This window comes from Phoxinus phoxinus, assembly GCF_949152265.1.
Source record: "Phoxinus phoxinus genome assembly, chromosome: 19".
NCBI lineage: Eukaryota > Metazoa > Chordata > Actinopteri > Cypriniformes > Leuciscidae > Phoxinus > Phoxinus phoxinus.
Window position 1 is genome coordinate 18752199 of NC_136894.1, and position 23442 is coordinate 18775640.

At 42.2% G+C, this 23442-nt stretch overlaps 1 protein-coding gene and 1 long non-coding RNA gene across 7 annotated transcripts in view; one reads left to right on the top strand and one right to left on the bottom strand.

Annotated features, from left to right (window-relative positions):
• cenpa (histone H3-like centromeric protein A) overlaps nt 1-7114 on the bottom strand; it is a 48506-nt gene extending 41392 nt beyond the window's left edge. The window contains exons 1-2 of one of the 6 annotated variants that reach the window (XM_079591308.1): nt 6983-7113; nt 6519-6656 (exon numbers count right to left, since the gene is read on the bottom strand). In XM_079591308.1, coding sequence (XP_079447434.1) covers nt 6519-6627 — 109 coding nt within the window. In that variant the 5' untranslated portion in view covers nt 6628-6656; nt 6983-7113. Of the gene's footprint in view, nt 1-6518; nt 6657-6800 lie in introns of all 6 variants that reach the window. The other 5 variants (XM_079591312.1, XM_079591311.1, XM_079591313.1 and 2 more) reach the window with 5 other exon arrangements.
• Nucleotides 7115-17794: 10680 nt separating this feature from the next.
• Nucleotides 17795-20812, top strand: LOC306987076. The gene is made up of 4 exons (XR_013795088.1): nt 17795-19698; nt 19843-20172; nt 20249-20299; nt 20425-20812. It is a non-coding gene; the product is annotated as an uncharacterized lncRNA (long non-coding RNA).
• The last annotated feature ends 2630 nt before the right edge of the window (nt 20813-23442 follow it).

Sequence of the window (23442 nt, forward strand, 5' to 3'; positions counted from 1 at the left end):
CCTACTGGAAAAGTATTTTTCAGGCATTGTCAAGAATATTGCAAACATTTATGTAGGAAAAGTTCTTGAAGAAGAGACACTGAATTACTTTTTAAACAAGTAGGATCTACTTAATTTTTTTTATTATGGTTATTTCTTACATTTGTGTATATGTGTGTTATTGATAAAAGTATGTATGAGTGAATAGATGTTGGTTTATATGTCTCAATAAAAAATACAATAAATAAAGTAAAAAAAATATATATATAAAAAAATACAACCTATAATATTCGACAGGCAATCTTCGGCCATAAGCGACAGAGAGCAACCGCTAAAGACCATTTTATGACGTGATAGTATGTCCCAAAGCTTGTCTACTCTTCTGTTACACCCTCAAGTATGTACTTTTTTTTCGTAGTATAAGTAGACAAATTGAGATGCAGCAATTCAGGCATTAAAACAGATTTACAGAAATGGAGCAATTGGTCAGTACGGTATATGATTATCAGTGTATATATGTGGAAAAGCTGCTAAAGACACAGAAGTTGTTTTTATGTTTAATTTAATGTCTTCACTGTTTCTTTTACCCTGTGTAGGCAACATCTAAGCAGCTTTCTCTACCGTGAACAAGATTGTTATTCCCCGATGCTGATGTACAGACCAAACGTTAAATCTGAGGTAGTAGACATATTTCTCTCGGTTGTTTAGTTTCCTTAACTTTATATCGCGGTGCTATATCACTAGTGTTTCCCTCATACGTCATACTCCAGGATTCCCCTGCCGTCGGGACATTTTAAGCACTTAACGTAGCTTAATGGACTAATACAGTGATATAAAAGACCAAACTCGCACCTGGGAATGCATGCTAAACCATAAAAACTACAGGCAAGCAGATGGACTCAGAATATGAACGTAACGTGCAAAATTTCAAGTGTTTCCCAGTGAAATACTGGCATAAAGATGGCTTAACATTGGATAGACGCAAATTTAGGTACATCAGCATCGGGGAATAACAATCTCGTTCACAGTAGAGAAAGCTGCTTACATGTTGCCAACACAGGGTAAAAGAAACAGTGAAAGCAGCTTTTCCACATACATACACTGATAATCATCATATATACTTTATAAGTACCGTCTCTCTACCCCGTTGCTCTGGTCTTTGTCAACAGCCGCTTGCAGTCGACTAACAGCAGATGGAGATTATGGATCGCAATCTACTGCTATTCCTGCAGTTCCCGGATGTGCTATGTTAAATTTTCTGTCGAATTTGAACCACCGAATGTGGAAGCAAATTTGTAAAGTGAAATAAAATCGACCCAAAATTGCCGGTTGAATATTATAGATTGTATTTTTAAACAGAATTTATATTTTGTAAGTGAAGTCTGAAAATGTAATATATATTATTGAATTTTTAATAATGAAAATGTGTGTGAAATATTTTGAATTGAAATACTCACAGCATAAATATACAACCATGTTGAATTTCAGCCCATAAAAATACAATGCATTAAAATTAGGGATGCAAACGATTAATCGATTAATTGTCGATAATACATTAATCGATCAAACTTATCGATCATCGATTAAGCAGGTTCATGCGCGTGCGTGCTGCTCAACCGCGAAACAAGCGAGCGCGCCGGAGTTATGTTTGGGACTGTTTTACACCTTCATCATGACTAAGTTTGCGTGTGCATTCGCAGCCTTTTGTTTTGTGCAAATGTAAGTTGTAATAGTTTATTATGTGTACGTTTATTATGTGTTTTATGTGTATCTATATCTGATTTATCTCATAGCCTATATTGGATGCATTTGGTTAAGAATTGTTGAAGCGTGATCTTTAGCGCGCGCAGCTCAAACGGCAATGAACGACTAATAATGACTATTGGGACTGTCATATTACATAACATTATAAAGAGAACAATAGTGTAATAAAACATTGTGAAGTATTTGGGTTTAGTTGCCGTGTCGCGTTGTTCCAGGAAGAGCGCGTCCACAACATGAGTCATTCTGAATGGCACGTAACTCAAATTCACTTGTGCATTCACGTCATTTTGTGCAGATATAATTTGTAATATTATGTTTATTTTGTATATGTCTGACTAATCTCATATAGATTGCGCTTCTTTGAGATAAATAACGCGCTAGCAAAGTGCTCAACGGTTATTCATTCAGCGCGCGCCGCTCAAGCAGCATTAATGCACGACTAATAATAACGATGATTAATTTGGGACTGTCATATTACATAACATCAGAACACTATTTTATTAAATCGTTGTGAATTCATTGGGTTTAGTTGCCGTTTTCAGTGCGTTTCAGTGCACGTCTAACGTAACACACTGCAAGCACGCATCTGAGGCGGCGTTGGTGACACGTTGTATTATTAGTCGTTATATTTGATTATTAAATAATTAATTTAATTTAATTATCATTCACATCGAAACATTTTACAATCCTACTAGCCCTTCATTTGGATTAAAAAAACATTCTCATTCATTTGGTGAGTAACATAGCGTTTTGAGCAAACCCTGTCATGCTGTTGGCCATATGCACTGCAGCAGACGCATAATTGATCATTAATTTAAATTACGATCGATCATGGGAATTTGTGAAAATTGACATCCCTTTAGTTCTATATTTGAAGTTTCCAGGTCTAGTAATCTTACTGTTACCTTTCTCAGACCAAGCATCAATAAGTGCTGCTAATGTTTCAAGTTTTTCAAGTTTACCAGATAGATTATTATGTAGACTTAATATAGTTTAGGCTATGCCTACCCATATAGATTTTTATTTAACATTTATTTTATGTTGCTTAATGTTTGCAACAGGTGAGCCAGTGCACAATTATTTTTTATGTATTTTAATTTTCTGTGCATAATTTATTTTGTTGCCATTATGTACCGTATCCCAACTGTTACAATAAAACATCATTTGAGCAATATAACATGCATTTTTGTTCAGTATATAAGCAATATTTTGCTTTTTATGTTAAAGACACTATTGATACCGTGAGAAATGTACATTCTCAGGAAAATAGCCGCTTATCAGTTAATCGTTAATCGATCGATAAGGTCAATCAATTAATGATTAATGAATTAATCGATAATTTGCATCCCTAATTAAAATGCAACCACGGTTAATGGAATGCATATTTTTTCAAAAATTGCAAGTAGTGCAATTCAACAAGCTGTCAAGCTTGAAAATTATGTTATAAAGTTACTCTTTATACTCGAGTTCGCTCGGCGGCTGCTATGACACACTTGTTGCACACTGCAGTAAGCTAGATCGATATTAGAATATTAATAAATGCTGGATGGTTTGTGTTGCTAAATGGCATGGAATTAATTTTAAAATATGTATGACAGAGAAATGTTGCATTACTGTTACTAAAAAATAAAGCTGCATCTGATTATGTTATGCTGGCCACTTGACAAAATAGTGTTTTTCTCTGAGGCATGGTAAAAAAACATTGAACTCAGGGAAAATCAAGAAAACAAGTCATTCAAACAATAAGACTAACAGTGTTGAGCTATATACAACGATTAGTTTTCTGTCTATAAGTGTATCCAGGGTGCGATTTGCCGGGGGGGATGCGTGGGATTTCCCCCTTTCTGGTCAATGTATCCCTGCCTCTGCTTAATTATTTGTATCCCCGGTGGGGATAAATTTATCCCCCCCTCAAAGTGATCATAGTGCTACTACATAGGGGCGAGACGGATCACAAAACTTATCACGGATTTGTGGTTTGATTAAAGTCAATTTTATTTTAAAATGATTACTCACTCACTCTTGAGCGTCTGGCGCGAGTGATTTCAATGTAACGCGCGTCTAGAGGTCCTGCGGCGTGGTGTTTAGCGCGGCGCTGTGCTTAGCGCAGCGCGGTAGACGCGAGCCTCATTCGCGCATCCAGTTTGCGCGAATGAGGCGAATTGCTAATACAGATCATGTCTTTTCTATCATTTCACTGTAGCTCAGCATCGCGATCGATTAGTGTTGTGCCAGTTCATACTTAAAAAGAACTAGCTCAAATTTCAGTTCACACATCTGATAATGAACTATATCATGTTCATAGTTCTTTTTTTTATGAACTAAGTTCACATATCTAACACGTTCATTTGTTAAATTATTTTAACAAAGATGTAGGCTATTATTATTATTAATAATGTTATTTCAACACAATATCTCGTTATTTCGAAATAATATGTGTGCGTGTAGCCTATTGATTTTTATTAATAAACAAGTGTTTTCTCTAAAAGTGTCGATCGCCATCTCCGTGTGAACGCGCTTATAGAGAGAAATGCACATAAGCCTAATAATGGATTACATAATCAGAGAGTAGCCTTTTTCTTTTTTCGTTTTGAATGATTTCGTTTAAAGACATTTCAAGCTTTGTGTATTTGATGTATTTGTTATGTCTGTGTGAGGCATACACTGAGTTTCGTTAAGTTAGGATGTGCTCTAGTTCACGTGCAATACAAGTGAGCGCGCGGGCGCCTCCGTTAGGCTATATTTGTTTCGTCGGCCTATTCATTAAATACAGGCAATTGGTTGATGAAAAATTGATTAAAATTAAGATACAATTTATACAAAACGAAATTCACTTTAAAGAAAGGCTTTCTATAACAACTTCAACTTCAACGGTCAAAATCATGTCTGACCCGCTCCATGTCTCATATTGCGCATCCTATCTTACTTCGTGCTGTTCACTTTTCATAAATCAAATGGAAATCAATGAAAAAAAAAAAAACATAAACAAATATGAAACGCGCTTTTTTAATGGCTACAACAGTATAGTAGGCCTACTAGCCTACTCTCTATTTGTACAAATTTCTGCACATTAATTTAATTCTGAATTTTGCACACACAAGTTGAAAGGCATTTGTTCAAATCAAGTTCACGGATAATTGTGCGTGCATTTATTAGCCTAATCATTATGATACTAAAATCCTAACAAATAGGCTATGCTATGTTCAAAAAAATCAGATGAGCCAATAATATGAACGGTTAAGCATTTTCCTCCCATAGAAAACCATTAGGCTATAAGAACGCTTAATGCAGATTAGAATGTCCCCTTATTATGTCGAAATAACGAGATATCGATACTAGGCTACTGTGTCCACCGTGGTCTCCTTTTTGATCAGCGGAAACGATTATTGCTTGTTTGGGATCTGACTGTCCAGCGTATTTGAAAAAGTTAAGCAAACTTTCCTGTCTTTTTGACATTTTTCCCCTGAGTGAAACGACCGAGGCTAACAGCAATCTCAACTCGTAGCCTACAACAAGCGCGCAAGTCATGTGTCACAAACATTGAACACTAGGCTACACAAACAGTAATTTTTTTTTTTCATTTAGGCAATTAATTTTAGTGACACAGGAGGTGCCGGATCCAATAAAAAAGGTTCCGGATCCAATGTCGGATTAAGCCCTGGTAAAACCTGACTTTTCAAATGAGCGTGAACGTGAACTGCGCGTGTGCTGCTCATTCCTGCCAGAGTGAGCGCCGCTCTCGTTCACGTTCATTGTATGAAAAGTGATTCGTTCAGTTCGGCGAAATATGAACGTCGTTCATTGAACGCGTTCATGCACAACACTGAGATGTAAAGTTAACGCTATTGCATGATCACAGTTCATATGTGTGGGGAAAGATAAGCTATTAGAGTAAAAATATTGCGTTAGGCTACTTCAGTTAATAAGAAAAAAGATTTTACAATTCCTCCAAATGCAGTGATGTTCATGTTCTCATGATCTATTTTTATGAATAATTTTTTTTCAAAACATCCCCCCCTCTGTTTTTTTCACAAATCGCACCCTGAGTGTATCCAATCAGTTGTTCCCTTGTCTAATAAAACACAATATATTAAAGCGCCTTTGGTGTTTCCATGGTTTCTGCAAAAAGTATGCCATCACTGATAAGCGACACAATGACACGTCCGTGTGCTGGTTAAAATTGCTTATTTCTCTGGATTTAAACATTTCTTGGAAACATATGGGATAGTGCAAGTACACAAGTCAACAAAATATATAACACTGTTCTAGTAGGTTTTGGATATTTTAATCCAAAAATCTTACATATTGTGCCTTTAAATTAAGTACCAGACTAAAATGCATGTTTGAGCTGTTTTAACTGAAAGCATTTTGCACTGACAAGATGCACATCAGTTATGTTTTTTTGTCTAAGGCATGTTTATAAAAGCTATTTAAAATGTCCTAATTTAACTAAATTCATCTAAGCTCTGTCTGTGAAACCAGGCCTTGATTTACTTGTTTAACCCCACCAGTGACATTTGTGACCAAATTTGCCTGCGACCGAAGAGTTATATTTTAACTTAACTATAAAATTGCTAATCTCTTGAATTATTACATGGCTGGTATAAAACATGAATAATAACATGATCAGAGCCCTTTAATGGCAGTTGCATTATACTGCTGCTGATGTTGTCTTTAACCACTACACCAACCCACCTGCCCTAAAAACTGCATGAAAAATGTTGAGTCTGCGTGCATTATGCACATAAGAGAGGGAAGCCAATATAAGAGCTCACCGGAGGGTCCGCTGGTGCGGCGGGTTCTAGCTGTTAACGGTGGTGCAGGGGGAGATCTGCGTCTGGGGGTCGTTGGCTTTCGCTTGTGTGCCGATTTATCGTGCCGCATGGCCACAATATCAGATCAACAGCACAAGACTGCAATACAACAAATGCATCTGTTAATAGCGTGTCAAATGATGCAGATCACATTATTCTCTAAACACACATCAACTGTTTGATCTATGAGATTAGTGCGTCTCCATAAATAACCGAAACGTAAATGAAAAGTGGCAATCTCACATTAACCTTCAGAAAACGTATTCTTCAGTTCACATGCAACACTTCACAAACTATTAAAATGAATTACGTTAAATGAACAGCGACTGCTCAACATCAGACACTTTCTCTCTATTCTGAGCAAATTCAACAGGCAATCAAAGTCCAGGTAATCAAAATACACAAAAAAATAACATCATATTTACCAGTACTTAATATCGTAGTTTGGAAGTCTTCTATCACGCACGAATTCAAACAGTATTGTACACTGCCCACACAGCTCCCTAGCCAATGAGGGAGGTAATTCGCACGTGACGTCATCGTAAGGAGATGTGTGATTGGGTAACTCCTCTAAACGTATTTTCTATGGATTTTTTATACAACAATTCAGTTTTACTATGATGTGTACTACCATGTACCAGATAAAGTGCTAAAAATATGTTTTATTTCCTTCCAAAGAAATAGAATGAAAGTTTGAATCAAGGAGCATTAAACAAAAAGCGATGGAAAATGAGTGGACTTTAGCTTCAGAAGCTTATGCATGTACTTCCTGTTACTTTTCTCAGCGCTAGTCCCGATGATCAATCAAAATCGTATCTAGTTGGTTGGATAAATAAGTATATTTAGGGTGCTCCTCGCTCACAGCCAGTGTTGCCAGATTGGGGGTATTTGATCGGTTTGGACCGGAGAAAAATAAATGCATTGGACAGGTGGACAAACATTGGGCTACTTTTAAAAAATAAAAAGCAGCCCAAGCATTAGTCATGTTATTTTAATACATACGAACACATGTAAAAGTATCACAGAAAAATAATGTGTAGTGTTGTGCAAAAAACACATGCAAAATGCATTTTCCCTAACTCAACCCTCATTGGTTCGGGGCCGAGCGGGTAAGGGAGACCTAGGGTAGAGGGTTGCCACCTTTCATCAAGGACACAAATAAAGAATAAGTCAGGAACTGATTATTTCAACACATGACAACTTGACAGCTCAACAATAAACCAAGAAAACATATGTAAACTTGCAACAGAACACCACGTTTTTTTTTTTTTACAAATCTGCACCTGGATGGGATGAATTTAAATTTTTTATATAAATTTACATAAATTAGGGCTAAATTATTATGTAATTATTTGTCGCATTTTTATCTAAATATTTTTTAATGTCATAAACTGTATATGACAGGATTATTTATTATGTGTATACAGTATTGTGCAAAAGTCTTAAGCACGTTAGTGTTTTCACCCCCACAATTTTTTTTAAGCCAGTTAGCCTATTTCTATCTTTTGCTAGTGTGTCCATCAGTTTACATTACCAGACATTCTTTTTGCCATTAATTTTAATAATCCAGTAAGGTTTTTGTTCAAGTGCCTTGGAGATGTTACCACAGTTCTTTTAGATTTAGTCTGTCTAGTTTTTTTTCTGTCGCTTAATGTAATCACAGACAGACTCGATGATGGCGAGATCAGATCTCCGTGGCTGTTGAGCCGGTCGGCTGTTGTCAGACTCCTTGTGCATACACTACACATTTTTGTTAAAATCTCACTGTATTATAACTATTATTGTCTAAATTAATGTTTGAGAGACAAAAGAACACTTTGTCGGTTTCCTACCAGTGCATGACTCTTTGGTGGACTGACAGAGGTGCTCTTGAAACACAGAGAATTTGGGATTGGACATCTCAAAATGCAGAGGACAAGCATACGACATAGGGGAGCAATATGAGGGGTACGAATTGCAGTGTCCAGCATTATTCATGCCATGCACTAGCCACACTCTAGTCAAGTCAAGTCATCTTCATTTATATATTGCTTTTAACAATGTAGATTGTTTCAAAGCTGCTTTACAGAGATAAACGTATAATTTAAGGTAACAGATTGTTTTGGCTTTATAGCGGTTCTTGAATAATGTTATTTTCCAGCTAAAGTTAGTTTTGATTGATTTACTTCAGTCGCAAGGATTATTTTTTATTAAATTAGGGGCCGAAATTAATATTAAATTAAAAACAGACTTTAAACGCGAACCTGTGAGAAACGCGTGATGGCGCTCACGTGCGCATCAAGAATTAATTCTATAGTTATGTGCATTTGAATATATGTGCGCATGTTTGTAATTCTCTACAAACCAAGCCTAAACAAACTACTTGTCCTGCCTATAAATTTGATACAGAATTTTATTTTATTTTATCACTACGGGGTAGATACACAAATTTTCCACAATGCTTTATCTGTAGATTGGTAAAGGGATCCTCCATAGGGAGAGGCTAGTTGGCACTTCAGCACTGCGTTGACATCGGGTGCAGGCGAAGGTCCTTCGTCAGATCTGGATACGGCCTGGATCCGGCAGGCTGCGGGAAAACCTCGGGATAACAAAGAATTAGCGTAGATGCCATTCTTCTTATGATGTAACGAGTACATCAGGATTTAAGGGAAGTGTTCCCAGTTCCGGCTGACCTAATCTATGCAGCTTAACATTGAGTTATAGAAGTCTATAATGCATTATGTGAATGCTAGGTCAAAGAGATGTGTCTTTAATCTAGCTTTGAACTGACAGAGTGTGTCTCCTTCCCGGACAATGGTAGGAAGACTGTTCCAAAGTTTTGGTGATAAATAGGAAAAGGAGCTACCGCCAGCAGTCGATTTTGATATTCTAGGTATTATTAACTGGCCGGAATTTTGAGATCGCAGTAGACGTGAAGGACTATAATGCGTTAAGAGCTCGCTCAAGTACTGCGGAGCTAAACCATTTAGTGCTTTGTAAGTGATCAGCAATATTTTAAAATGTATACGATGTTTAATAGGCAGCCAATGCAGTGTTGACAGAACGGGGCTAATATGGTCATACTTCCTGGTTCTGGTAAGAACTCGAGCTGCTGCGTTTTGGACCAGCTGTAGTTTGTTTATTAAGCGTGCATGGCAACCACCCAGTAGAGCATTACAATAATATAGCCTTGAGGTCATAAACGCATGAACTAATTGTTCTGCATTATTCATTGAGAGCATATGACGTAATTTAGATATATTTTTAAGATGGAAAAATGTGGTTTTACAGATACTAGACACGTGACTTTCAAATGAAAGATTGGTATCAAAGAGCATACCCAGGTTCCTAAACGCCGACGAAGACTTAACCCTTTAGAACCTGAAGCTAAAATGGGTGTTTTTCACATATTTTGATTTTTTGACTGTAAAATTCTAAAACAATGTGCTATCTTCATGTGCAAGGTGTCATCTTTTTCAGAAAAAGATTAGCTTTCAACAAATAACAGTTATTGACCATTATTGTGTGTGGTGAGTTTGTAAATAGAATTTAAATATACAAAAATAGACAAAAAAAGGTTGCACAGTTTTCATTTAGGACACTTTTTTTCATACACGCACACATACAAATGCGTCCATTCATATTGGCACGCGCACATACACATGCATACAACACATGTAAAGATACGTGAAAAAGTAACGGCCATCCGCCTCCCAAGTTTCATTAAAAATCATCCCAATCCCCTCTTCTGCTGTCTACCACTTCTTTCACCATGTATTTGTTCGTGTCTTTTATTATTTTATGCAATCCAGAAACACTCTAACCTGCCGCGCTTCGTATCTCTCAGTGCAAATCCTTCCTTCCCGCTCTGCCAGAAAGCCCGCTGTCATTTGCTGACGGAAAGCATGAAATTACCGTAATAAGCCGTATATTGCCGAAAAGCGCATGTTGTCTACTGTCAGAGGCAATTTGAATGGTTTTGATAGTGCAAACGGCTGAAGACGAGGAAGGCCCGGAAGCGATCTGCGTGCCGGATTTACGGACCACCACGGACCTCGCTCTCCGCGCCACTAAATCCGCTGCACATGCCATCGGGCGAAATATGGCCTCCATCACCGTGGCAGAGAGACATCTTTGCCTGACGCTCTCTGAGATGGCGGAGTCGATCCCATCTCTACCGCTGGCCTCTTCGGATCGTCCGTCAAGGATTTCGCGGATCGATTCGCTGAGGTACAGAAAACATCGCAAGCCATGAGACACTTTCTGCCCAAGCGCCCCAGCTCTGCGACAGGTCGCCCAAAACAGCCGCCTGCCCGCACTCAGCAACGGTCTACGCCCGCCGCCGCGCCTCAGCAGCGACAGGCCCGAGTCCCCAGACCCGAGACCGCGCTCTCGCTTAGCTGGACACCGCCCTCCGCCGCGTGGGCCTCGGCCAAAGATTGCGATCAAGCCCGAGGCTTCCACGCCTTCCTAGCCCCCCTAGGAAAGCGACGGTGTTCAAATCCCGCTGCGGCCGGATTGCACGGATTTCGGACCAAATATTTTCCCTCGCACAGTTCCAACACATGCGACCGTGTCAGTGTATTCTGCAGTCAACAAACCGGCATCACGGCCCATTTGCCTGCGCACAAATGCCGTTTTTACAGCGACCCAGATAAATCTAAAAAAATGTGTATTATCTGGTGTCCCGGCCACGGCCGATGGTGTTATGTGTGTAACTGTAATGTCCACAACTCGTACACACAAGCACAGCCCTACACAATATAGGGCTTGCACACATAAAATCGACTCATGTCGATTGTGCATCACATGTAGTGAATGTGCCCACTATTCAGTACCCACAAACAATACACACTGCATGTCCCACAGTTTCTGTAAAAACTAAACCAATGCACGGTCAGTCAGTTCTGATAGACAGTACTCTCAGTGCTATAAATGTGCCCGCTGTCACGCACCCACATTTATTCCCAGACATGCCGAGCCCTACGGGGCTCGCCCCGCACGCTCTCTCTCAGCTGAGAGAGCTGAGCGCGCGCGGGCTGCCCGCTCGATTAAGCGCGCCCCCTGCCTCAAACGCTGCAAACACAGCGTCCATGTTACAGCACACGGTTGCTCTCGCGTCGCCGCCATTTCGCCACCAGGGCCCAGATTTCATTCTACCCCGCACTCATGCGAGTGCATGGGAAAAACTTCCCGGGGTTTCAGAGTGGGTGCTGAACATTATAAAAAGAGGTTATTCGCTACAGTTCTCACGATGCCCCCACCGCTACACGGCGCGGGTCGAAGCTACGGTGAAAACAGAAGTAGCACATCTACTTCGAGCCGAAATAGCAAAGCTATTGAGCAAAGGGGCCATAGAGCCTTTATCTCAAGCTCAGAGCGAAGGGGCTTTATACAGCAGATATTTTCTGGTGCCAAAGAAAGACGGGGGTCTCAGACCCATTTTAGATCTGAGGCAGCTGAACAAAGTGCTTGTGAAGCGCAAGTTCAGAATGCTCACGACCAGAAAAATCCTCGCGCAGATTCGCCGATTGGTTTATGTCAATAGATCTGAAAGACGCGTATTTCCAAATACAAATTGCATCACGTCACAGGCGATATTTGAGATTCGCCTTTGAGGGCCAGGCTTATCAGTATACAGTCCTCCCGTTCTGCCTGTCTCTAGCACTTTGTACATTTACAGTGTGCATGGACGTGGCACTGGCCCCCCTGAGACTCCAAGGCATACAAATTCTGAATTACTTGGACGATTGGCTGATTCTAGCCCAATCGCGATCAGAGCTCGTACAGCACAGGACCATATTACTCGAACACCTCAAGGTTTTAGGTCTCAGAGTCAACTGGGCAAAAAGTTCACTGTTTCCCAGTCAGAAAATATATTTTCTGGGCACAGAACTGGACTCGCTGTCCATGATAGCACAGCTATCACCACAGCGCAGGCTGGGTATTCTGCACATGATAAAAACTTTCCGCTGCGGCTCCATAGTTCCGCTCCGGAAGTTTCAGAGGATGATGGATAATCATCCTCTGAAACTTCAGACGCCCCCATCTCAGCATCATCAGTACTACAGCTGGGCCTGCTTCGCATGCGCCTGTTGCAGTTCTGGCTAAAAGCGTGATTGCCGCGTCCAGCATGGGCTTCCAGTCTTTGTCGCCTCAAGGTCGATCAAGAATGCTTGTCAGCTCTGTAACCATGGAGAGTGACCGACTAGTACCAGTCAGGTGTAAGCCTGGGGACTTCCTCGAGCGTGAAGGTGGTGTCTACGGACGCATCCACCTCGGGCTGGGGAGCGCTGCTCGAGGGCAGACCGTTCTTCGGCCAGTGGTCAGAACGGGAAAGGCTCCCACACATAAACTGCCTGGAGTTGTTGGCAGTGGACTACACGTTGAGGCGTTTTTGTCCCCAGATAAAAGGACATCACGTCCTGGTCCGTTCGGACAACATATCAGTGGTGGCCTACATAAATCACCAGGGCGGTGTCAGATCCCGAAACCTTTACAGGTTAACGGAACGCCTCCTGGTTTGGGCCCAGCATAGTCTGCGCTCGCTGAGAGCAGCGCACGTGCCAGGGCGCCTGAATATCGGCCCAGACAGACTCTCACGGAACAACGTTCCTACAGGAGAGTGGTATCTACACCCACAGACAGTCCAACTGCTGTGGAAGACATTCAGCAGAGCAAAAGTTTCACGGTGTCTGGTTCATGTTCCCTGGTGTCCACTAGAGGTCCTCGTCCCCCACGGTGTCTGTCACATTATGAACTGCATTCCCCACAATCACTGTTCATTGCACTCAGCTGTTCCCCGTCATTGCTGTTCCTGTGCCCGTTGCTGTTCCTGTGCCGGTGTCCGTTGCTGTTCCTGAGCCGGTGTCCGTTGCTGTTCCTGAGCCGGTGTCCGTTGCTGTTCCTGTGCCGGTGTCCGTTGCTGTTCCTGAGCCAGTGTCCGTTGCTGTTCCTGTGCCGGTGTCCGTTGCTGTTCCTGAGCCAGTGTCCGTTGCTGTTCCTGTGCCGGTGTCCGTTGCTGTTCCTGAGCCGGTGTCCGTTGCTGTTCCTGTGCCGGTGTCCGTTGCTGTTCCTGAGCCAGTGTCCGTTGCTGTTCCTGAGCCGGTGTCCGTTGCTGTGCCGTGGCTGCCCGAGTGGTCGTCTTCGCCCTGGCCGCCCGATGGACCTGCCCCGCCCCGGCCGCCTGCACAGCCGGATCTGCCCCGGCCACCCGAGGGAAGGTCTCCGCCGTGGCCGCCCGAGTGGTCGTCTCCGCCGTGGCCGCCCGAGTGGTCGTCTTTGCCCTGGTCTTCACCGCCGTGGCCGCTCGAGGGGTCTTCACCGCCGTGGCCGCCCGAGGGGTCTTCACCGCCGTGGCCGCCCGAGGGGTCTTCACCGCCGTGGCCGCCCGAGGGGTCTTCACCGCCGTGGCCGCCCGAGGGGTCTTCACCGCCGTGGCCGCCCGAGGGGTCGTCTTTGCCCTGGTCTTCACCGCCGTGGCCGCCCGAGGGGTCTTCACCGCCGTGGCCGCCCGAGGGGTCGTCTTTGCCCTGGTCTTCACCGCCGTGGCCGCCCGAGGGGTCTTCACCGCCGTGGCCGCCCGAGGGGTCTTCACCGCCGTGGCCGCCCGAGGGGTCTTCACCGCCGTGGCCGCCCGAGGGGTCTTCACCGCCGTGGCCGCCCGAGGGGTCGTCTGCTTCGCCTGGGCCGCTCGATGGACTGTCTGCTTCGCCCTGGCCGCCCGATGGACTGTCTGCTTCATCCTGGCCGCCGGCTAAACTGTAAACCTTTGCGATAGCTGGACCCAGGCTATGGAACAAATTGCCATTATACATCAAAACAGCGTCCACAGTGTCTGAGTTCAGAAAACTTTTAAAAACTTATTTGTACTCGTATGCGTTCAATGTCTTGTGAAAGTTGATTTAAATTTTTGTAATGGTTCTATTTTAGACATATCTTATCTTGTACAGCACTTTGGTCAACCAAGGTTGATTTAAATGTGCTTTATAAATAAAGTAAACTTGAAACTTGAAACTAGAGCCCCGTCTACTAGACGGGTCTATTCCTCTAAATGGTCTGTGTTCTCTGGCTGGTGCTCAGCCCAGGGCGTATCACCCCTGCAGTGCGGGGAAACGGAGGTTCTCTCTTTCTTACAAGAGCTGCTGGATAAGGGTAGGACCCCATCCACGCTCAAAGTTTACGTGGCGGCTATAGCAGCGTTTGTCAATCCAACGCTTGGCCGGTCACTTGGTAGGAACAATCTGGTTGTTCGTTTCCTTAAAGGAGCTAGGAGGTTGAATCCTCCCAGACCTCCTTCAGTCCTCGTCTGGGACCTTTCTTCGGTATTGGATGCCATGAAGGGTGCCCCGTTTGAGCCTGTGCACTCAGTTGACATGAAGCACTTGTCTTTTAAGACAGTGTTTCTTCTGGCTCTCGCTTCAGTGAAGCGTGTGGGGGATTTACAAGCGCTCTCGGTGAGAGCGTCGTGTATGGAGTTTGGGCCTAATGACTCTAAAGTCGTACTAAAGCCGAAACATGGGTATGTTCCTGAGTCCCTCAACACACCGTTCAGGGCTCAGGTTATCTCCCTGTCGGCTCTGCCGGCCTCCGAGGAAAAGGACGACGCTAGCTTCCTTTGCCCGGTTAGGGCATTAAGAGCTTACGTGTCCCGCTCCGCTGTTTTAAGACAGACGGAGCAGCTCTTTGTTTCGTTCAGCGGACGTTCCAAGGGACTAGCTGCATCAAAACAGAGCCTGTCTAGATGGGTAGTGGAGGCCATAGTGCTAACTTACGCATCAAAGGGACTGCCATGCCCGTTGGGCATCAGAGCACATTCTACGAGGGGCATGGCCTCCTCGTGGGCCTGGTCTAGTGGAATCTCGTTGCAAGATATTTGTATGGCGGCAGGCTGGGCCTCCCCGTCTACATTTATAAGGTTTTATAACCTAGAGGTTCCCGCCTTGCAGGCCAGACTGTTCTCGGTCTAAAATAGACACATATGGTGTTTCTGCCCCATTTTGTTACTCAGATTGCCAAGCTGTTTTAAGCATCACTCACTGACAGTTATGTCTTTATGAGCAATGTATTGACCATAGACTGTAAAAAAATATGGACGTAGTCGTGTCCGTGACGTCACCCGTAGGTTTCTGAAGAGCATTTTTGAAGCCTAAAGTGGGCGGAGCCGGCCGTCGCCATCTTGGCCTCGCGTCACAGCTCGTCACTCCCGGATAACAGAATATGGGCAAAGAGGCGGAGCTGAGGAGCCTGGCTATCTGAAACCACGCCCACCTAGCGCGACGTTATGGAGTTAGCTCCATGGTTAGCGCAGGCTTGGGAGCTAATGCTATATGCTACTGACAGTACCAAGTCTGCGACTGCACAGGGGCTCGCGCTAAAGTGACAGTTGATGATTAAAATCAGAATGCCAATTAAAAAGGTCCTGTTTTTGCCCTTCGAAATATTATAATAGTTAAAAGACATAGCTACAAGTGAGACTGTGTATCGTGATTCTGTACAGCTATTCTGCTAGTTGAAAATGTATTATGCAGTAACTTTACAATATTACTCCGAGAGTGTGTGTGAGTGTGACCGTGATTATGTGCATACATGTCAGTCACTCTTTTATTACAGTATCTGGTCCTTCAGCGCGGCATCGCTCGTCAAGTTCGTAGAGAGCTTTATTATTCAGTCCATTTTAAATTCTGATTTTGGCCGCATCTCAATTCTCAAATGAGTCAAAACATAGATATATTACCTATGAAGTTCAAGTAAATGCGCTAGAAATCCGCGCTCATTCAAGGACGTGCATTTATTGCATGGACGGAGAGACACAGACACCTGCAGGATTTCATCTGACGGTACATAAGCATGTTATAATCTGTTCTAGAGCAACGACACCGCAGAACGAGTGTAACCTTTATATCTATTTAACGTATAACGACGTTTTTAAATCTGAAAACTCCACAAAAGCAACGAAATTGTCAGACATCCATTAGTGCATGTTCACAGAGGAGAACAACTGAAATACAGCGCTGGTTGTTCTCTCGAACGATACTCGACGACAACGGCGGAATCCAAAACCGTGGGCGAAGTAATGGGTGTATTAAATTATATGAAATAATCCCGAAAAAAAGAACAAACACGGCAGAGATGGCAAGTTCAGCAGGTGGAATTTGCTGAGGTGAAGTGACGGCTAACCGGCTAGCATTTACATCAGCGGGAATTCACCTGTCACTCAAAAGTGGACACACCCTTAATTTTGCAGAACTTTAAATATTAATCAACTAAACGAGTGAGTTCTAAAAAAATTCACCCCCCTCACAGTTGTTATGAAGGGCAAAATTAGCTGTATCTATAAAGCCACAGAGAGAACCAGGCTGTAAACATGTTTTTTTCTGCTGTAAAGTTGGACATTTTAACATGCGGGAGATACAGATTTGACTCCCTTCTGCAGCCAGCCAGTCGATGAATTGCCGTTTAATTCACTTCCGTGTTGGTTTCAAGAGAGAGACAGGGAGGTTGCCGCTTGGTATTGACCCATCATATATATTTATATACATATATATGTTATAAATGCCCTTTGGGGCACTGCTTATAAAGGAATGATGCTATTCTAGCCCCTCTTTCCTGGAACTCTATGTGAGTTTTTTCTGGTGATCATACACTATGTGTGCTCCGGGCGCGCGCGCCCTTGGGTCTCTGGTGTCGGGTCTCAGCATGCACAGCGCTTTGCACTGGGTTCCCGTAGCGTCTTCGACGCAGTACGAGATAACTCTCGTAAGAGAACTTACTCGGTTACTAACGTAACCTCGGTTCTCTCTAGAAGAGGAACGAGTACTGCGTCTCTGTGCCGTGCCTGCATCATGCTCTGGTTCGCTTCGGCGATGAAAATCAGAGAATGGCAGCCGCTGCTCGGGTATTTATAAGCCTAGGCCACGCCCATTCTGGGGGAACGTGAAAGCGCAAAGCGCCCTCATTCGGTCAAGCGTCATGAGAGGCCTTGCATAAGCTGCTGCTTTTGCTGCAGAGCAGCCAATAGGCGTGCAAGCTAGTTCCGCCTGTGGCTGTATGCTGCTGCAAAGCGTTTTACATTATTACAAAATTAAGGATACATTTTTGGCTTCAATATCTCGAAAAATACTCTTTCCCGTAGTGTCTTCGACGCAGTACTCGTTCGTCTTCTAGAGAGAACCGAGGTTACGTTAGTAACCGAGTACGTTTTCAGCGTTTTCTGTATAATCAAAAATATTTATAACAAATAGTTGTTCTGATAAAAAAAATACTTTGAACCTGTTTATTTATTTAAACACACTTGACATCAATAATCAGCCTGTGAATCTCAACAATGGTGACAATAATAAAGCATGCACATTCTGGGTACCACCAAACAAAACTCATCCATGGCTCCCATCATGCATTGCTGTATGAATAAATTATTATCTGAATTGTCTTAGTAATTTCCTTTTCCTAATTGAATATTCTTTTTGTCACCATTGTTGAAATTCATACACTGATTCTTGATGTCTGTGTGTGCCTAAAATAAAGATTTTTTATTTATTTATCAGAACCATTTATAAGAAATCCTTTGGATGAATGTATATCGTCACAGGATCTTATGATGTAGATTCACTGTGATGCTATAATCAATAATAATATGTTAAGACATGACCACCAACACCTGATCACCTTTTCTTTTTGTCCATCTGTCTGTTATAACTCAGTTACAAAAGCAAAACAAAATCTAAAGTTAAATATGTAAGGGTCAACTGGCCAAGGGTCAAAAGCAAACACGGATCTCCATAATGGCGACTTAAAAAATTAGATTTTCTCCTTCAGTGATTCTGCTTGTTAACATCAGGTGTCTTCAACAATGCTCAATCATCACTCAATTAATCACATAATTATCTCATTAACTTTTACACTCTTGAGTGTTAATTTAACACTATATTTTAACACTTCCATCCTCTCTCAAGGAGTGTGGTTCCAGAGCCCAAGCCGTGCGTGATTCCAACTATCTCTAGCTGGAACCTCTCGCACAATCTCAGGCTCCTTCCCCACCAGCGAGGTGACGTTCCACGTCCCTAGAGCTAGTTTCCGTGTCCAGGGATCGGGTTGTCGAGGCCCCCGCCTTCGACTGCCGCCCGATCCTCTCATCACCGACCCATTACGGTCTCTCCTGTAGGTGGTGAGCCCACGGGAAGGCGGCCTTCGAGCTGAGCCCGGCCGGACCCCGTGGGGGGAGGCCTGGCCACCAGGGGCCTGTTTCAATAAGGAGCTTCAACCAACTCTGAGTTAAAACTTGAACTCAGAGTTGACTTACCTTGAGATGGGAAACTCTGAGTTTTCGGTTTCAGATCAGCTGAAATTAGACTCTGAGTTAAGCGTGTGCACCACAACTATAAAAAGCCATTATCAATGGAGCGCAGATATTATGAGTCACCATGGCAACGGCGCCAGACAAAAAGCGGTCTTCATATTTTTCACCAGCAGAACTGGATGTGCTTATGCAAGCATATGGAGAGTACGAACATATATTTTTTTTAAAAAAGCAACACGGCTGCAGCGGCGAAGGATAGAGAGTTAGCTTGGGAGAAAATAGCTGCTCGGGTCAATGCGTAAGTTTACATTTGAATTACTTTTATACAGTGTTGTGTGTAATTAATTACTAAGTAATCTAAAAACTGTAATTTAATTAAAGGGATTACTCCGTAATTTAAAGTAAAATCTGATGTAATTGCATTAAATACTGCATAGACTATAAAGCAATTATGTATAAAACAATAGTGGATTTAACATCAAATTTTAAAAGATATATTTTTTCAAGAATAATTCATGCATTTGTAGAATGATTATTTGAAAGCATTAAAAGTGCAGTTTCTTGTCTCTCCTTGTATTGTTCAAGTGGTTGATGTTGATATGGGATTTAGAAAGTAATTAGTAATAAGTATACCAATACTTTCTAGAGATAGTAATTATTACATGAATCTAATTACACTGTTGAAGATGTAATTTGTAGTTAGTTAATAATACAAGTAACTTGCCCAACTGTTATAATATCAGAGGTGAAACTGGAAGAGCATGTTATTCAACCTAATTTTACATGATTGTAGGTGCAATCCTGCAGGTGTTAAAAGAACATGGCAGCAGCTGAAAATGAAATATAAAAACGTAATTCAATCAGGTAAGGCTTGAGCATATCATGGTTGTAGTCTACCTGACTTTACAAACATTTGACATATTAAATAACTAAATAGCATCTAGTGTCTAGCAGTGCAGCAGCATTTTTGACCTAGGTCTAAATGTTCATTCTCATTTGACTACTCAGCCAACAGAAAGAAGGCAGACGCTCGCAAAACGGGGGGAGGACCTGCACCACCACCTCTGACAAATGCAGAGGAGATGGCCCTGAGCCTGAATGCTGGAAGGCCAATGGCTGAGGGAATTCCTGGAGGGACTTCATCAGAGCCAGTCACTCCTGAAGATTCAAGTGCCTTCATAAAATGTATGAGGTCTACCTATGTGTTTTTTTATATAGGCTATTTGTGATCTTTCTATTTATTTTACTTTGGAATGGGTTTTTCGTTGGTCCCAACAAAATTCTGATGGTAAAATCTGTCTTTTGGAGCCTCCTGTCCCAACAGAACCACAGGCAGTTGTAAGTAGCCGACTCAATACAACAGAAATTATGACAAATAGTGTTATAAAGTGTACTAAAATGCTAATCTTCACAGGATGATGGGGATGAAGAAACCGTTTCTGCTGCCACAGAGAGGCCTACAGAGGTAATGTTAGTAGTATGTGTCTATCAAACAATCTACACATTCACATTTCTTCACCTTTTTTATGTGGAGTAGCCTATAGAATCTAAGTTTATATCCAAGTATAAACGGACATCTCTCACCCCCAGAGTGTGGAAGAACAGCAGGAGGACGGTCCATCAACTTCTGGTGCACAGATGAACACAGTTCAGTGATTTTCAGTAAATGCCACAGTTTAATTCTGTAGAATTTTAGAACTACATGATGTAACTGTAATCTACTGTATTTTCAGTTGCCAGTTAATGAGTTATATAGACTTCTTCTTATTAAAAAGATAGAAAGAAACGGCAAAGAACTTATATACTTGGACCGCCAGATCCAAAAGGCAGATCTAGAAATCGAGATTCTAAAACTAAAGCTAGAGGTGAGTGCATGGTCACAGGTGAATTCTAAGAAGTATTGAAAATATATTAAAATCTTTTTTCTTTTCTTTTTTTGAATGTGTAGGAAATAAAGAACACCATATAAATTGCTGTGATTTTGTGTTTATTCATTTTTTTTTTATTTTGTAGTTGGTGGTGGTGGATATAATGTGTATTAATCTGAGAAGGCATTGCGGCATATCATATCCCGGACTACCCTTCCATCCTGGAAATCTGCCGGGTTGATGGGGTCTTCCTCTGGGTCTTGTATTTGTAGGGCAGGGTGTTGCTCCCCTCTAATTATTGCAATATTATGGAGAACAACACATGCCACAATAATGTCGCAGGCTCTTTCAGGGGTTACCCTGAGGTGACTTAGGCACTGGAAACGTGCTTTCAACAGGCCTATGGTCATCTCCACCCGGGCTCTCGTCCTGCAGTGTGCCACATTGAAGCGGCGCTGGGGGCCTGGTTCAGGTTCTGGGTAAGGGGTAACTAGTGTTGGTCGGCATGGGTAACCCCTATCTCCCAGCAGAAAGCCATCAATCTCTCCTGTAAGAAAGTTCACATTGCTTTAGAGCTGCATAAGTTCCCCTGTAAGTGTGTAGTGCATACATTGAAATACGTGCATTTACTTACCCCTTTCCAGTCTGTTGCTCAGGGTTGACTCACGATACATTCGTGAGTCATGAACAGAACCGGGCCACTTGGCCTCCACATTTGTAATGAGATGTGCAGCATCACATATGATCTTGACAGTGCAAAGAATGAGACATGTTATAGTATTGTGATGTAGTCTTTGACCATTAGAAATAGTAGGCTGTCAGTGTACCTGCACATTAATACTGTGGATGGACCTCCTGTTGACATACAGTAGTCAGCTTCATTTTCGGAAGGTGCAATGATGGGAATATGTGTGCCATCAATGCATCCAACCACATTCGGAAATCCTAAAAGGAATTTTAATTATTAGTTTACTTCCAGGGGTCGCAGCAAGATGCTCTTAACTGAACATCATTTATCAGGTTAGCTCATTTAAACCGATTTATACATCACTGACCTGCAATCCTGTGAAACTCCTCTTTGATGGCTCTGATGGGTTTGTGCCCAGGAAACAGCACAAAAATTCTCAAAAAGCGCTTAAGAGCGAGGCACACTTTCCTTACAACTCTGCAAACAGTATCCTTACTAATATGTTCTGCATCCCCGATGTTATACAGAAAACTACCATTTGCCAAGAAACGTAATGCAACGCAAAGCATCTGCTCGGATGTAAGAGCACGGCCGCGATGGCTGATATTTCTGATGTAAGGATGGATGAGATTATGGATGTATCTTATTGACTGTAAAGAAAAACGGTACCACTCAAATAAAAATGAATATGGATATGACAAAAAATCCACTCTGGGCCTCAAAATCCTCTCCCGACGTAAATGTAACTCCCTACGGATTAATGCAGCCTCTTCATCCACAGGATCGTCCATAAAAGGACATGCCATTTCATTCATTAATTTGATCCGCTCTGCGTGACTGAAATGTGCGCAATGAATGAATGTACCGAAAGAATGAATGAGGTGTTTAAATACCACTTCCTCTTTAAAAAGGGGGAGGAGACCGAAATAAACTCTGGGTTTACTGAAGAAAACCTGCTCCCGACCAGGTTAGGTTCACAGAGTAAGTTACCATGGTAACTGACTCTGAGTATAAGTTACCTCTCTTTCAGAAACGGGCTTGACTTACTCTGCTTTCTTGGGTTTGATTTACCTTCCATTCTGAAACGGAAAACCCAGAGTTTCCCTCATTTCAGGGTTTTTACTTAACCTCCTTTCTGAAACAGGCCCCAGGTGCTCGCATACGAGCCACAACCCCTTGCTTTAACTACGTTGTGTGGTGAAGGTTGTTACAGCGTTGTCACAATGTTGACATTAAACCACCGTTCAGGGCCATTGCTTAAGGTTTTGCCTATGGTCTCTGGACAACCACTGGACTACATATGTACTCGTCACTGCCCTGAAGCGGGAAAATCAGCCTTTTAGATTCCAACCACCTGTTGGGCTCATTGTGTTCTCATTCATCATCGAGCAAGGATACGGTAGTATTGCGTTTAATTTAGCCTCAGCTATCAAACAACCTACAACGGTTAACGACCTTTATCGGCCGGCTTTCGATTACTGTCTGCCACACAGAACCCGGTTTTGTTTATTACATTTTCTGATCTGCCTTTGCTTTTTATGTTTTATTTATTAAACTTAAAATACATTCGTATATTCGTTTATTTTTTTTATTTTTTTTTTCACAAATGTATGACTTTTGGAAGTGCAATTTGATTACCATATGCAGTTTTAATAAAGTTGAATTAATGAAACGTTTTTACTCCGTCATTTTCCGGAAAATGGAACACAAAATGGAATTCCAGTCATTTTTTACTATATAAGAGGAAGAATGGTCTAAAAATGTTAAATCATCTAAATCAGTGTTTCCCAACCCTGCTCCTGAATGACCCCCAACACTGCACGTTTTCTTTGTCTCCCTAATCAAACACACCTGATTTACCTCATCAGCTCATTATCACATGGGTTAATGAGCTGATGAGTTGAATCAGTTGTGTTTGATTAGGGAGACAAAGAAAACGACAAAGACCATATACCTGTCAGTGTTTTGCTTGTTATGTCATGTTTTGGCCTCTAGAGGTCCTCATGGTGCTATCGTGCCCTGCTTATTCAATTTGTAATTATTGTTATATAT